Here is a 17,366-nt window from a genome sequence, read left to right as displayed (position 1 = left end):
TCTGATAAGCGACGGCAGCGTTCGCCATGGCTTGCCACTCTTCTGCACTGGATGCTAGCGTTTGCTTGCGGGCTCTAGGCCTGCCACGTCCTGTAAGTGGTTGCGCCTCCAAATCTGGTTAGCTTTGCGTGGCTTCTGCCTCTCAGGCCTTGCACGTCTCCTCGTCTGGCATGCATCGTCTCTCTCGGGCATCCGCCTGCTTCTGTGCTGCAGCCGGCTCCGCAGGTCTGCGTGGCTCCGCCGCTTGCTGAAGTTGTCACATCTGAGTCTCACCTTGGCGCTTGGTTTAATCTCCTCCAGGGTGGTTGGCCTTTAATTCTTGCTCCAATATTCAAAACGGTAACAGTTTTCAGCACCGGCTGTCAAGCAGGTAGAGAGTTGTGCATTACCTTGTATGAAACACACATGGGTATTGTCAGTATATTATACTCCCATGTAGGCAGATAATACCTTAGGTATATAGAGTTCCCCATGGGAATGAGAGTCCTTGTCCCCTAAAGGGGTGTCACTCTAAGTGAGGTCCCGCTTTCTCTAACCCGTAGGGAGGGTTTTGCTAAGTGGGCTCACCTCCCTAGCCTCAAAGAAGGTATCTCCCCCTGTGGAAGAAGACAAATTCTCCAGATTCATCAGTGTACAGTAGCTACAGCAGGGGACACACATTAATTTTTTAATACATTCTTACAGGGCTAGAAAATGTCTTGGTCACTTTGCAATACTAAAGCTAGGCAAGCGTCTATTCCCCGAGGCCCACAGGGAGAATACATCATTTAAATTCTGCCTAAGGTGTCAGTTGAAATTTCCATGCAGTAACACACCCAGGGTATGTAACAGTTGTCACCCAAAGGACCACCCCAAAGACTTCTGGATGGGTGTGACAAAAATGTAACCAGACTCCTCGTTAGCACAGTCAAAAGTGCTGGGCTTCATACACCATTTAGGTGGAACAAGAAGTGGCTGAGTCCGACGCTCACATGCCAGAACTAGAGGGCTGGGTTTCAGACGCTGGGGTAAGAAATGACACCCCCTGCCCCCTCAACAGCCAAACAAGGAGGCAAAGTAAGCACCACAGCATATCCAGATCTCTGACGGCTTGACCTCTGGGCACTGTTTGGAGAATAGTCTTTGTAATCGAGAAGAAGACACTAAAATACACAAATACCAACACAAGGGTTGCTGAGAAAAATGTGCAAAATACAAGAGATACACTGCACTTGGCGTCGAGCGGAGACACTGCCAACAAAGGAACAGACCAGGAAGGGGAATTTAAAACATATAGCACCTTCCACACAACACTTACGCCTGTTGATTTGACGCAAAAAGAAAGACCGACATTGCAGCAATGAAACAAAAGACTGGCAGATGTCTCAAGACACAGAAGAAGAGTGGGAGGAAGGGGACAATATGCGCCATGTCCAGGACATTGACAGTTACATTTTAATCTCAACCCTGAGAGATAACTCGACAACCTCAGAGCCAATACCTGGATGCTAAAAAGCGTGGTAGATGTAGCAATTTTGAGAAACCATGTTGAAAATGGTCTTTAAAGACATTAGACACCCTTTAAAAAAAATAAGCACCACAGATTGTGAACCCACTCAAAAGACACAAGGTTGCATGTCCAAATGGACATTCACCCAGACCCTTTCTCTGACCAGGAGGATTTTGAGGACACTGTTCATCCTAATTCTCATCAGGGGTTATCAGGACATAGACCCAGATGACTATATAATGCCTTTTTCAGGTGACTTGGACCACCCGACCCCTTCATCCCAGCAAATAAACATTTCTAATACTCAGATCTTTTAAAGGGGCAGCTGAATGCTACCCAGATTAGGGGAAGGATTTAATAGAAGACGACCTGTAGCAGAAAAAACTGGTAGCCAACTGCTTTCAGCAATTAAAAAGAGGATGACCCCTTCTTTATCTAAACCTGTCTCTACTAAACCCATTAATTCAAGGGTGGTGAAGAAATATAAACCTTCAAATTTGGATCTTCTGTACATCAGAGGATAACTTGCCCCAGACTCACGAGTTGCCGTGACCAGGAAGTGGGCTTACATTTCTATGTCTGCCACAGAGTATAACCCTGACCAAGAAAGCAAGGGTATATACACGTTTGGTCGCAAAGCAGCTACCTTTGCTGCATATAGTGTAAGGATTGCAAATGCCACAGCTCTAATGTCTCGGCATAATAGAGTATTGTGGAATGACTTGGAAGAGCTAGAAAACCATATCCCAGCAAATGTTCAGGCATCATTATGTAAATTCATAATAAAGTGGAAAAAAACAGCAAATGCCATTGCTAAAAACATTCAGCATGGCAGAAACAGCGGGATGGCAAGTCGCAGTGGTGACTGTTATAAAACGTCATGCTCAGACTACAAATCGGAGACTCAAGAGCACAGTGCTAGGCAATATTGAGGAGGCTTCTTTTTGCTTGGGCAGTGGACAAAAACCTAGAAAATGCAGAAATAGACCACAGAAAAGACCAAAAATCCACTGGGAGGGATCTTTTCAACCTAGAGGAGCACAGGCAACCCGCTGTTACTTTCGGCCCAACAAATACTCGCAACCAATAACCCAATTCCAAAAAACTCAGAGCAGTAGCTTTTATGTAGGCATTCCACAACAACACACCTATTCATCCCCATACTGTAATGTATCTGGATTTAAAGCCGTCGTCTAGCCTCACAAATTCAGCTAACGGAGATAAATTGGCTACCCTCAGGAATTCATCTAAAATGTAATACATTGGCTACCCTTCAAAAATCCATCAATAAGCAATACATTGGTTACCCTAAAAGAAATTGACCCGATGCAATACATTGGCTACCCTAATAATTCATCTAAGTCCAGTAGATTGGTTATCCCCTAGTCATCTAAGTACAATATATTGGTTACCCTAAAAAAGTAATATAAATGCATACATGGTCTACCCCCAAATATTCATCTATTTGCAATACATTGAATACCCTCAAATTCATCTAATGCAATACCTTGGCTGCCCTAATCTAAGTGCAATACATTGGCTAGCCTTCCTTTGGCTATCTCCCCTAAGTATGGGGTGCGAAACGTACCGGTCTGCTATTCCTGCCTTCTTGGTTTTGTATCTGCAGCGTAGATTCCCTCCTTTTTTGTATTCGGTATTCTTAGGTTCGTTTTGTCAAAAGTTCTTACCATCCTTTGATGATTGTATTGGAACATTAATTCCTGCCGTGGTCATCTTGGGTTGAATAGCTAGCTCACAGGAGAGGACAGGATTAGTCAGGGTGCTGCTTGAAATAGCCATGTCTTGAAGGCCCTTTGGAAGGCCAAATGGTTCTACATAGGTTGGTTGCTAAGCGGCATAGAATTCCAGATAGAGGGGACTTGGACAGAGAAATGGGTTCCTCCAATTATGGTTGATTTGAAATAGGGGGATCACCAGTAGGAGAGCAGTGCTTGGGCGCAGGTTTCTATTGGGGTGGTAGTGGGTAATTTTCTGTTGAAGGTATTTTGGGCCTTTTTTGTGTAGGGCTGGGTGAGTGATGCACATACCTTTTTGAAAGCTACCTGTCGTCCGACTGGGAGCCAGAGGATACGGAGGGTGTGGGTGATGTGATCTCTGGGGGCGAGGAGGAGTCTAGCTGCGGATTTCTGGACTCTTTGGAGCTTTCCGAGTTGGTAGGAAGGTGCGCCCAGGTAGAGCATGTTGGCATAGTCTAGTCGGGAAAGGACAGTGGAAATGATGGCAGTCACTCTGTGGGGTAGGAGAGGTACGGGAAAATGTGTCTTGAGTATGCAGAGGTATAGGTAACATGAATTAGTCAGTGTTAATGTGGTGGGATAGTCTGGTCGGTGTCCATCGTGCAGCCCAGGTTTTTGACTGTGGCGGATGCAGCGGGGGGAGGCGGGGCTAGGGAGTTAGACCAAGGGGTGGGTTGCGGGTAGAGATCTGTCTTTCCACAGACCAGGATCTGTTTTTCGGAGATTGAGCAAGAGGTGGTTGACTGTCGTACAGCGACAAATGATTCATGTTCATTAGCCACTTTAAAGGCTTATGGTCAGCCTGCACAGTGAGTGAGTCCCAAAGAGGTAGGGGTCTCATCTTCCGAAGGGTCCACACAATGGAAAACCACTCCTTTCCCACAGACGCCCACTTGAGCTCTCTGTCCTTAAGCTGGCGACTAATAAAGCATATAGGATGTTGCCTGCCTTTGTCATCTAACTGTGAAAGGACAACACCTATCCCAATGTCCGAGGCATCTGTCTGCACTACAACAGGTCTATGGTAATCAGGTGCCATGAGAACAGGGGCCTGATAAAGGGAATCCTTCAGACCTTGGAAGGCCTTCTCACACTCCTCAGACCAAGAAACCTTCTTGCGTTTCTTGGGAGTTGTGGGGGCAGTCATAGGGGCAACTATGGCTCCATAGTCCACCCTACAGCATCTGTAATACCCAGTGAGGCCTAGAAAAGCTCTCACTGGGGTTTAGGTTGTGGGGGTTGCCCAGTCTTGTTCAGCCTCTACTTTGCTGGGAAGAAGCTAGGTGCCCAAGGTACGTCACTGAACTCTGACCAATCTGGAACTTGGTAGCCTTTATGGTCAGATGGGCCTGCTAAGGAGCCTGCCACACTATTTCCAGGTGTGTTGCATGTTACTCCCAAGTGAATATTGTCCAGATAGGATATGGTAGACCAACCTTTGAAAAGTGGCAGGTGTATTCTTCAAACCAAAGGGCATTATAGAGAACTGGTAAAGTCCCTCAGGTGTTGAAAATGAAGTCTTCTCCTTGGCATTTTCAGTCAGGCATATTTGCCAATGCGCTGCAGTAAGGTCAAAGGCGCTATATAAATGCAAAATGATTATTATTATTAAGGTACTTGGCAGCACCTAGCTTGTCCATAATCTGTTCATGGAAGAGGATGAGCATCTGTCTTGGTGACAGCATTAAGAGCTCTGTAGTCCACACAGAATCGCAAATTGGATGCACCTGATGTTTGTACCAGAACCACAGGACTGGACCAAGGACTACTGTAAGGCTTTATCATCCCCAGATCCAACATTTTATTGACCTCACTCTATGTGGGATCTCACTTTATGACATCCTAAAGCTCCCACCTTTGATAAGCACACTGTCTCCAATGTCAATGTCATGCTTGCACTGATGTGTCAAGCTTGGAGTGAGTGAAAACACGGGAGAAAACTGCCTAAGCAAAGTTTTCACTTCACCGTGTTGCTGCGGAATCAGTTGAGGGGACAATTTGACATCAGAAGGACTTTCCTGGAACAGGTCAGGGATAGGTTCAAATTCCTCCTCCTCGCTATCGGAAGCCAGAAGCAGGGATCCCATTGCAAACCTATGGATGAATGCCTTCAATTTATGTATGTGAAACACTTTGACAGCCATCCAGGCCCTCCAAGGTCAACTAACTAGTTTACCTTAACCAATCTCTCAACAATGCAGTAAGGACCTGACCACTTATACTGTAAAGGTCTAGGCCTTATAGGGTTCAGAATCTGTATTTCTTGGCCTGGGGGAAAATGCACAAGTGAAGCTTTCTTTTTTTAAAATGTTTTATTGTGTTCTTGGTTTAAAATGAAACCTCCCACTATTAGAACAATTAAAACAATCTCCAACAAAGAAAAACAAGAAAATAACTTGAGAGACTCAAATTACAAATTCAGTAAAATCCTTAGTACATGCGATGATACAATTTTAGAAAAAAGAAGAAAACCCCTAAGAAAGTTAAACATTTCTCTTAAATGTCTCTACCATGAAACCCTAAAGGGCCACTGTGAGCGATACACCGTGAAGTTTTCTGGTCATACCATTGTTTGACCAAAGCCTGAACAACATTCAATTTGTCATTTGCCTGGGCTATCAGTAAGGCCATCCTCTTCCTCAACCCATGTTAGTAGTGACAGGAGGAGTGGGCATCTCCAATCCTTCCTTGACTGTGGCCAGTGGTGCCCTGATATGGTGACCAAACAAGAGTTCAAAGGGGCTAAAGCCAACCTCTTCTTGACGTACCTCTCTAGGCAAATAATAAGCATGGTATACAGTAAGCATGGGAGACAGTACTCCACTTAATATGAACAACTTGAATCGTTGTGGATCCTGAATGACTTTGTGTCTAACATTTTATGGATATTTTGTTTCCTACATTAGAGAGATTGGATTCGGAAAATATTGATTTTTTTTTAATGCTCCTGATGAATGGATGATCTCCCAAAACGTGGTGTTTGACAAACAAAATGTTGCCTTTTCTTCTTGAAGACTACCTGCTACCTACTATTTGACATCTGATTCTGAACCCATTATGATTTACTACATAATACTTTTACAAGTTTTGTGCAGATTTTCATTCCATAATACTGTAACCTTATTGATTTTTACTTTTCCATGGACATTTGTTATAAATAATAACCTTTCTTAAAACACTGGGCAATACCAGCCTTTGTCAGCATACAAATGAGTAAAACCCCTAAAATTTAGAATGGTGACTGTAGAGGAGGTCATTCTGCTTTTTACAAGAGTTATTCATGACAGCACTAGACATGAAAGATAAATACTTACTCATATTTCAATGTCCCGCCACCCTTACAGAAAATACCCAAGGTTCAAGGTAGGGAAATTTCACTACCAGTTCATGGTACTACCTTTTGGCACCTCATGTATTCACAAAGGTGCTTGTAGTGGTAGCGGCACACCGATGCACGGAAAACTCCTCCATCTACCCTTATCTGGACAACTGGCTCATATGTTTTGAGACAATCCATATCTAAGTGCCTCTTTTTTTCTATGGACTACAAATACTTATCTTAAAAAAATGATCTGTGCACCATCGAGAGGTCTATACACAGAGCACACTACTTAAAAAATGCAGTTGGGCATTCTGCCCTTAGCAATTGTTTCGGCTCGATGGAAGGAGGGTGGAGTAGATTCCTGCCTCTTCTGTCAGGATAGGCCAGAGGGTGTGCAGTCAGTTTTTATTTTTTTATTTATATTTAATGTTTGGCTCTCGTGTGAAAATAAATAAATAAATAGAAAAGTATAAAAAAAAGGGGGGGTTGGGGAGAACTCCCCCATTTCAAATAAAAAACGTAATAAAAAAGAAATTCGACTTTTTTTTTCTACATTTTCTTTTCGCGATATTTTGACTTTCGACTTTTTTGTTTTCGATTTTATGACTATGAACCAGGCCAGAGTCCTTACAGCATTTCATATTCTTGTGTCCCCTATATGTAGAAATCTGAGGGAGCAACCTGAAACCATGCCTTCAAAACAGAGGCATTTACTCAATAACAGCTGAAGAAATCTACATGATAGCCAATTCAATTGGTATCATTTGGCAGTATCTGCTTATGTAGAGAAGGCCTGGCGCATGAGTGAGAAAAAAAAAAAAAAACATAAATTGGACTGCTAAATGAGAAAATCTGTGTTGATACAATGGTTCCTGCAAATTTAGTGTTTTAAACTATGAATTTGGAGTGGTCTCTACTTTTGAAACTTCCACAATGTACTGTTTTTAAAAATTCTTATTTGAATCATCTGAACAACATAATGTGATTCTAATCATTTGTGACATGCATTTTATTGCTCTTTTGCACTTTTACGGTTATTGTGACCGAAATAAAGTTGAAATGATGATGACTGGCTCAAAACGGGGTAAGTCACAAGCAGACTGCCTGTACAATATACAGAGGACGGTGGACCTCATTTTCAGACTGTTTCTCTCCACAAACCAAATGAAATGAAGTCTAGAACCATCCCAGAAATAACATTTCCTGATTATAGATTCAGAAGAAGCAATCGCTTACCCATCCATAGAAAGTGTGCACGCTTTCCTGCACCTATTCTCTTGCATCTAGATGGGTGTTCAGGTAATGGTAAGAAAGGTCATGAAAGTACTAGGTATGATGGCGTCCTGCGTTTACATAAGGCCACAGGTGTATCTAAAAATGATGAGAAGAATACAACAATGGCTTTGATAAGAATAGGCCCAAATATTTGTGGGACGATCTGCTAGTGGTAACCGAAGAGGTAGTAAGTGCTCTGCCCTGGTATACAAAAGATAAGCTCTTAAATGACAGGCTCTTCAAACTCCTTGCAATCTAGGCGACAATTACAACAAACCCCTCAATGCTAGATTGGAGATTTAGAGCAGAGCGCATTGTTAAGAACTCACTGCACAGGATAAGTGGACTCAAAAATAAATCATGCAGCTCATACATGTGCTGGAACGGTTAGCAGTAAAAATGGCACTTCTAGAATTCCAAGAGTTTTCAACAAGAGTGTGCAGATCAATAGAGACAACACCATGGCTATGGCATACATAAGCGAGCAGAGAGGAATACATTCAAAGACACTGTCCATTGTAGGTCAGGAAATATGGCAGGGATGCATCAAAAGAGATTTACATACCGGCGCAACATGTACCGGGCGCGGACACAATCACCTTGCAAACAGCCTAAGCAGTGTTTTCCAACAGAACCGCGAATAAGAAGTAGGCACATTCACAAACTTGACACATTTTGAAGATTTTGGGGTTTCAGGCGGTGGATATGTTTGCAACAGCACAAAATAAATGCCAAAATTTGGCATTCACATACCCACAGAAGGGATCACCACGAAATGCCCTATGGATGAATTGGTCGAGGACCTCCCAACACCATTACTTTGCAAAGTGATCCACAAGGTGCAGTCCTCCGACAGTGCAATATTAATGCCAATTGCACCACCGTGGGCCAGACAGACTTGGCATCCTCACATTATAGAACTGGTGTTTCAACCACCTTAATAAACTACACCATGTTCACAACCTGCTAACTCAGCAAGGAAAACTAACTCGTCCCCACCCAGAATTGCCGAACTTGGCAGCATGGCTCCTGAAGTCCTAGAGTTCTGTCATTTCTACGTACCGCCAGAATGTATGGTAATACTAAATGAGGCCAGAAATCCTAATGCAAGGCAAATGTTTTGTTATCTGGTGCAAGCAGAACAACTTTAACCCCACAGAGTACGCACCTAGCCACTTGCAGAATTACCTCTTTTTTTCTCTGCTGGGCGCTGGGTTAGTCTACAACTCACTGAAAGTACACTTAGCAGCACTAGCAGCGTATACTACATCTCAACAGAAAGTATTGGGCTGGAGAGTCCCGGTGGTTAATGCCTTCATGCTATATTTCAAAAGGATACATCCACCTGTTGCACATCCGCCCCCTGGGTGGGATTTAAACATATTTTTATAAAGGGTCATGGGAGCTCCATGAGACCCCTCTCTTATAAGGTGGCTTTTCTAATAGCCATTGCATCTATTAGGAGAGTTAGTGAACTACACGCATTGTCAGTGTCCGAGCCTTTCGTCTCCATACATAAACACAAAGTAGCGCTTTGAACACCTAAACACTTTTCTCCTGAATACATACAAAAGTTTCATGTGAACCTGTTCATAGAACTACCATCTTTTCCCCTAGCACACACATAGGCCGTGGGGGGCGCACTACACACACACTGGATGCGCATAGAGCAGTCATGTTCTATTTATATGAGACAAAAGAATTATGTGAAATAAACCAATCCTTTGTCTTTTTTGCTAATGGTAGAGAAGGTGACAAGTTACGAACGCCGTGCTTTCTAGATGGATTGCCAAGTGTATTAAACTCTGATATTCACTGCTTTCAAATCTAGAGCATGTTCAAAACGTAGAACAGAAACTATCCTAACTTTTATTGCCAATGTGCCACTGGAGGAAACTTGCAAGGTTGCAACTTGAGTTCAGTTCACACCTTCACACAACACTACTGTGTTGATACACAACCAAGGTTCACAGGTGGGATAGGCAATACTTAAACACCATTCTTCCACTGCCCCTGGTTGCCCACCTCCTCACTCAGGTATTGCTTGGTAATCAAAGTAGATTCACTAGCCCCAGGAGACGAGTATTACTTACCAGTAATAGTTTCTGAGGCTTGTCTCTGCTTAGTCATATAAACCCACCCTTACTCCCTGCAAGACAGCAGCGGGGCAGTTACAAGAAGTATAGAGAAACCATTTTTTTTAAATACAGGATGGCACACATAACCCTTTCAAACGACAGGACAGGAAAAGAAACCATTGGAGGAAGTAGACTGTGAGGGAGGTATCATGGGTGACTGTAGATGTAGGATAGGGATAGTGTGACAGGAGAAACCTCAGACAACACCCTATTTTTTTACTTCAAAAAGAAAGAATGTTCTACTCCAAGCCAACCACTAGATAGCAGATTATTCAAAGTATGTGACTCTAAGCAGATCCAAGCCTCAAAAATAATTACTGGTAAGTAAAACTTGTCTCATATATCTTTTTCTATATATGGATAAGTGTGTGTACAAATAATGCTATTGCATGGAATAGTTGATGTTAAGTGTGATTGTCTATGCAGTTTCAGAAAATAACTTTAGAACTGTTCAATGAAAAATTATGAAACAAATCCACTGTAAAATTCGGAGGCAACTGCCACTACGTTAACTATTTCCCAATTTTCCATCGACAGCTTCATATTTAAAAAAATGTGTGAACAGCTTTTAACATTAGGATATGCCATAGGGGGAAAATACGGAGTTTGGCCCAAACATCTCAGAATTGGCCACTTTGTTAATATAATAATACTCTTACCTGCAGATATATTTCTATGTTTTAGTTGAATCACATCCACATATGAACCTAATAATATTTTCAAACTCTGAACTGGAAAAGGGTGCATGCAGAAATTGGAGGAGGAGCACAGCTACACTCCAAGAATCGAGCCCTATTTTTTTATTTTTTATATGTAAGCAACGCAAGAATAGAGCAGAGGCTTTCCATGGCAAATGGTGTGTAACTCGCGTACACATCCAGTATCCTTTTTTGTGTGAAAGGGTTTAGATTATTTCAAGCTAACAATTATTACACAGCATATGTATTAATTATAACTCCGCCCATGTGCCTTTTCCACTGTATAGGTCATTACCAGCATCTATTGTTTTATTTCTCGGGAGTGGGACAGAATCTACAAATCAAAGGGTAACTCTCCCAGCCTCTCTGAACAAAAGAAAAACCACATCCGGATGTCACTTCATCCAACATAGTAAAACGTTTAAAAGATTAGTTGCCACGCATATTTTTATGAGGGATGTCAGCAAAGTAAGAGTGGTAGTACTCCGACTTTGGGTGAATTGAAGTCATGTTGGAGAGAAATGCTGCATTCAGTAATTCATTGTCAGGCTAGGGAGAAGTGCGGTGTTCGTTGACTTGTAGTCAGGCTGGGCAGTAACGCTTCGTTGGGTGAATCAAGGTCTGGCTGGGTAGTAATTCTGCATTTAGTGAATTATGGTCACACAGACATTCGTTGATTTTGTTTAACTTGTTGTTTAATGATTTTCACCCTGCTTTTGCTTTCCTTTCTTTGTGTCTGTGTCCAAAGAAAGGGATCCACCCCGGTGCCGGGTATGAGGGTATCCCTGAGTACAAGTCTGTTGTCTACTATCAGGTCAAGCAGCCCTGCTGGTACGAGACCGTGAAGGTGAGCAATTCTGATGTCCCAAAAGATTGAAAGATGGATCTCTTTGAATTAACATTTGGACTAGTTAGTAGAAGATAGGTGGAAATGTTTGCATTGTACTTGCAGATTTGCGAACACATGAAAAGAGATTATGCAATAAAATGCAGAGTTGAAGCAGAAGCTGTTTTTATACTACAATTATGAAATGAAATAAAAGGGTTTCTCCCTTCATACACGACTTTTACCAGCCACATTAGCTTGAAGATCTGAACTCCACCTGCACATTTTCATTACTTGAAGAACCAACGCTATGTCAATGTTGAAAAATACATTTCTAATAAAAGTAATATCTGCCTCTCGCCAACGTTTTACGCTGTATGTAAATGTCAAATGTCACGGGCTCGAATTCCTGGTGTGGTTTTAAAATTGAATGCTTTGCAAAACCTTAAAATCCGCTTTCCAACCATTGATTCTATGTGGAATCCAAGCATGTTATGGGACAAGGCTTCAGAAGAACCATTTTAACTGGCAACTGTAGAAATGGTGTGTACCCATGTGGCCCCCGTTGACTTCCTCAGATTGTTTCTTTTTCCGGCATCAGTGTGGTCACGGCTTGGCCTCTGAAAATGTATGCCGACTCAGTGTTTAAGTACTACAAGATCGACACATACAATTTGTGACATCAGTCTGGAACGAAAGACAAACATTGTCCTTACAGTGCACTGGTTGGTCAACATTGTGACAGAGGGGGATATCCTTGTACTTTCCAAGAATTACTTTCTTTGCTCTTTCAATATTTTTCCTTCGCAGGATAATGGACACTTATGGAGAACACTCCTTTTAAGTTCTGCCATGCTTGTAACCCCAGGTTTGCGGTGCAAGACACCCATTGGGTGTGCATTAAATACCTGCCGTAAGACCATTCCAAGGATGTAAGACATGTGTACCTAAAAAAACAAAAGGCTCTTGGGGAAAAATATTGGACCACGTATGCTATGGAAGCACAAGCTTCCAACCAGCAACAGGCTGTAGGCGTCGAGAATATAGTCATGGACCGGGAGCGAAGGGACTGTATCCAACTACGAAGAGACACCTGACTAAGGGTCTCTCTCACCCGGTCCTAAGCTCCACAGGCCCTTGCAATGGCACCCAGGATACTTATAATGGTGGCAAAGAGGCTGTTCACTAAAGAATACAGGCCCAGGGCAAGCATGGCGAGCACTGAAAGACCTCCAAAACAGTAGCATCAACTGCAGCTAAAGGCACAAAGAAGCTGGCCCATAAAGCAGGCTCCGTAACCTTGAAAATAACCTGCAAAGATGGTGTAGATAAAACATGCCACCAATATACTGCATGGTTCTGAGAAGATCCCACTCTCGAAACAAACACCACAACCATCTAAGTCGTCTCCCTTACAGATAGAAACACACACTAAAATACTAGAACAGGTAAGCTTTAAGCTTCAGGGAATCGTCTCAGACAAGTGGGTTCTGGACACAGTGCAGGACAGGTACTGCATAGAACACCTCTCCAAACCACGCAATATCCAGTCAAGAAACCGCATCCTACCCAAAGATCCGACTGCATTGCCCAACGAGGAAGTGTGCAATCTTCTTTTTGCTAAAGGAAGCTATAGGGGGAGTGTGGTGAGCCAGAAGTAGCAATCCGACCACTGGACACGGTTTAAACAGAAGATTTGTGTTAATTTAGATGAAAAACATACATTTCCCTGGCCTTATTGCTACAATGATGTTCCCTATCTGCAATACCTAAGGTGCTCCTCATGATCTTTAGTCAACATAAAAAGTCTCTCCTTTTTTCCCGGATGATGTTTCGGGGGTGGCTTTGTGTTGTGGGGGTCAGCGATGGATTTGTGTGTTTTTGTGTGTTTTATGTCTTGTTTCGTAGTTTTGTGTTTATTGGTTGCTTTACTATGGGATCTTGCTTTTTATTGTTGCTGGTTATTTTCTGGTTTAGGAGCTGCTTTGTATATATATGACTCGGACATTACATGATTTTGTGGTTATGACCTACTGTATTTCAGATGTTTGCCTTTTGTCCCCGATTGTTGATTCTATGTGAAAACGGATACAAACTGTTTTTTTAAAAAGTCTATCCCGAGTCCAAAACCTAATCTTACTAACTGGCCCTACCACTGTATACAAATTGTGAGACCTAAAGAAAATGCATGTTAGTCTTAGGATCTTGTAATTGACCCCCTCCTTGCTAAATGTTCATCACAGTTTTCTGTATTTGGCCTTTTCTACCAGTCTATTGCGCAGAACGTTCGTGAAAAATGTTTTTGTCATGGTTCTCATTATTTCACCATTGCCAACAGTTATTGTTAAAAAAGTTGTTGAAAACACAATTTACTTCTGAAGCTTTTTTCAAATAAATTGGTTTTCCTTTCCATGCTCCACACTTAGAAGTTCTGCCAAATCATAAAAAAGGTTACTTTTCTCATTCCCTTCCAGATACTTGGGATATATTGTGAGAAACCCGATAGTGTTCTCACTGGTAGGCCTTAGGGATCCTTTGTTCAGGTAGCCTGGGAAGGGCCATCGCCCTTGGATCCCAACCCTGTGGGCGGATAAGCGAGGGAGGATCACCTGGGCAGGGCATCCTTGGGCACTGCGGAAGGAATGCCCTTGGGCAAGATGCAGTACCCCCTTTCTTTTGACTTACCCCTACCCGACATCCCCTCTGTCTGTATGGGATATTGTCACCAAAGACCCATCATGCCCCAACGTTTCCCCATACCGAAAAAAAGGCGAAACCGTCCGGGAAAACTAAAATGATCCCTAGATCCCAACATACGTTTTACCCCCTCCTTCCTCGACCCCCACTTCTAAACAACCCTACACTGCGATCCCCTTTTCTGATAAAAAATACACATCTTTATCCCTTTTTTGTAGAATACCACAACTCCCATAATTCCTCTCTACTGCTGTTTCCAAAAACCACTGGGACGAAGAAGAGGGAAAAGAGAACTGTAAAGATTACCCATAGGAACCAATGCACCAGGGATTCATATGGGCAGTCACCATTTTGTCCTAATAATTTAGGCCAGGTAAGGTCAGGGCTCCCACGACAACCATTTCCACCTGAAATCTATCCAGACTCTGTCACTATAAAAAGCAGAACCCACAAGCACACTTTGAGCGAGCTGGGGATGCTGGATGGAGCACAGAACCCAGGAGGATATTTTGAGCTTAGGAGACCCTGGAAGGCTTGGAGAACCAAGAACTGCCTAACTGCCGGGCCTATGAGAACAGGGGAGGATGCAGTAAGGCGAGGGAGTGCCCACTCCAAGGAGCCAAACCAGGGGCAGCTGGGGTCACCTGGCATTGCCCACACCAGAGCTCCTCCCCATGGCAAACAGGAGGGCCCGGGCATGTGGTAGGACCCTGACCTCAGCTCTGCTCCCAAAACCGCCAGAGTGCCAAAAGGGGAGCTAGCAAAGTAGGAGCAACATCAGAGCGCATTTTGGGACTTGAAGTCCAAAGACATTAAAACCTGCAAATTAAAGAAGGGTCTGAGCCCGTTCGAGGGAGACCTCTGGAGAAAACAAAAGTAAATTATGCTTCAAGGACGGCAGCGACCCTCCCGGGTGAACGGCAGAGTTGGGGAGGTGAGGCCAAGCCTGTGGTACTAACCTTGACTCGTGAATGGGAAATCGTAAAACCAAGAAGGAAACGCACAAAGTCGTTGAGTTGGCAAGCGACCTGAGAGACCGGTGTGTGTTAATGTTTGAAGTAGAAACGTTATATCGCAAGTGAAGGCTACACGCATGTGGAAAAAAATGCGGAGAGGCAGACCTTGAAGTAAGGACAGCTGTGAAATCCATGATAATAAGTAACGGAGTTGTCCTACGAAAGAAGTAGCCCACTCGAAAGTTTGTGGAAGGTAGATTGTTTGAAGCGATAAAGCGAATGAACAGCAAAAGTGAAGTAAGCAAGATGAATTCCTAGAGAACGGGAGAGTGAAAGTTAAACCGTGAACTTTGAGTCAAAGTGGGCCTGCAGTGGTCTGTAAAGAAAGCCAAGTACATTCGAAAGTCTTCAACATCCGAAAGTGGTCCGAGCTCGATAGAGGGAGACCGAGAGGCGGACCCAAAGCGTAATGAGCTTGGGGAAGGGAGCCCCTTTGCAAGTTTTTGGTTGAACTTTATGGTGAAAGGCCTGAGCCCGACAGAGGGGGGGGACCTATGTGAATTTTATTGTGAAGGATCCGAGCCCGACAGAGGGGGACCTTCGTTAACTTTTGTTGAAAAATTATTTTAGAAGTCAGGAAAAGAGACTTTAACGTGGAAGGCGAGGCATGCCTCGATCCACGTTTTGGAACAGTTTATTGTGTTGAAAACCAAGCCAGAGTGCGTCATCCTGCCTACAGGGACGGCCTTACTCTGCGAGGTCTAACGTGGGGAGGAGAGCTGGTTCGACCACATTTATTCTTTTGAACACCTATTTTTCCTTTGCATACATTTCTCCTTCATACACTTTTTGTACAAGAGATAGGGCAGGCATTAGGTTTTTGTTAGCATAGGCCATTTTGATTTGGCGGACTCCACTAGGACTGTTTTGTTTATCGTTGGATGGTCGAGAACACTCCCATCTTAGTTAAAGGGCAAAGTAGGAGTTTTTCCAGCCCCAACAACTTCAATAAAGGTTTTACAAGTCGCACCCATTGTGTAGGTGGTCATACTTGTGATACCATGCCTCCCCCACGATATCTATACAGCCCCTTTTCCGGGGCTACTATACCTCCTCTCAGGATTGTAATCAGTCTGTGTTTTAGTTAACCTTTTCTCATGGACTCCTGGCCCACTTCATTATCCGTATCTTGGTTTGGTTGCTTTAGACCTTCATTGGGCCCCGTAGGATCTTAGCTTGCACCATGCTCGGATATTACCTCAAGTTTACTGTCTGTCTCGTCTATATGTTTGTTTTGGTTTTTATGGTTTCGACGACTAGCATTCTCATAAGCTTCTCCTTCATTGCATATCACCAGGTCTTGTATTTCCCTGTGTTTGTTGCAGAGCTCTACTGCCCTCCTCCCTTTCTCAGGCCCAAAACGTGTACCAGCTGCTCCATGGCGCTCTCTCCAGAAGAGATCGGTAGCAGCGAACTCTCTCGCGTTGGGCCACTTCCTGGCATTCTCTGGAGGCAGCCTTTTCAGTGTCTCACCAGTACATCTTCCTGTGGCTTCCTCTAGTGACGGTCTTCACGTGCGCTTGCCAGTACTTCCTTTGGCCTTCACTGGCGTTGGCCTTCTCATGGCGTTGCTGGTGCTTTCTTGTATTTTCTCTGGTGGAACCTTCTCATGGGATTTTCGTGGTATCTCTTTCTCTGGGTTCCTCTGGTGGCAGCCTTTTCCTGTGCTTGCTGTTGTCTCTTCCCCTTTCTCTGTCAGTGTCTCTTAAGATGCAAGCAAAAAACCTTGTTTGGTTGGTGTTCCGGTACTCCGCGCCCACCCCATATGCTCTGTGGTGCCTCTTTAGGCAGCTCTGGGTCCTCGCAGTAGTGGTGACATCCGCTCTGCTCCACCCCAGCTGATTGACTCTATGCCAACTGGTCTCTTCTCACTCCAGGTGAGAATCCAGAGGTTTTTATAGGGTTTTTTGTAACGAGACACACCGTTTCATTGGTTACAAGACTTCACACTCGATGGGGGGACAGCATTTCTATCGGGCATAGACAAAGGTTTCATCAAATAAACAACTTCCTTTACTCCATATATGTGAAGAGGACTGGGTTTTATGGAGATCTTTATGGACATTGGGAGTCCTTGTCCCCGAAAGGGGAGTCACTCCCAGTGAGATCCCGCTTGCCCATACCCCAAGGGAGGGTCTTGTGTAGCGG

The 17,366-nt window shown here is 43.7% G+C and overlaps 1 protein-coding gene across 1 annotated transcript in view; it reads left to right on the top strand.

Annotated features, from left to right (window-relative positions):
• DOCK5 (dedicator of cytokinesis 5) overlaps positions 1–17,366 on the top strand; it is a 1,209,967-nt gene that overhangs the window by 483,438 nt on the left and 709,163 nt on the right. Inside the window, exon 15 of the mRNA XM_069617597.1 lies at positions 11,428–11,526. Within this exon, the coding sequence (XP_069473698.1) occupies positions 11,428–11,526 (99 nt within the window). The remainder of the gene's footprint in view (positions 1–11,427; positions 11,527–17,366) is intronic.

The sequence above is a fragment of the Ambystoma mexicanum genome, chromosome 10, assembly GCF_040938575.1.
Source record: "Ambystoma mexicanum isolate Mex_15411 chromosome 10, UKY_AmexF1_1, whole genome shotgun sequence".
NCBI lineage: Eukaryota > Metazoa > Chordata > Amphibia > Caudata > Ambystomatidae > Ambystoma > Ambystoma mexicanum.
This window is presented reverse-complemented; position numbering and strand designations above follow the sequence as displayed.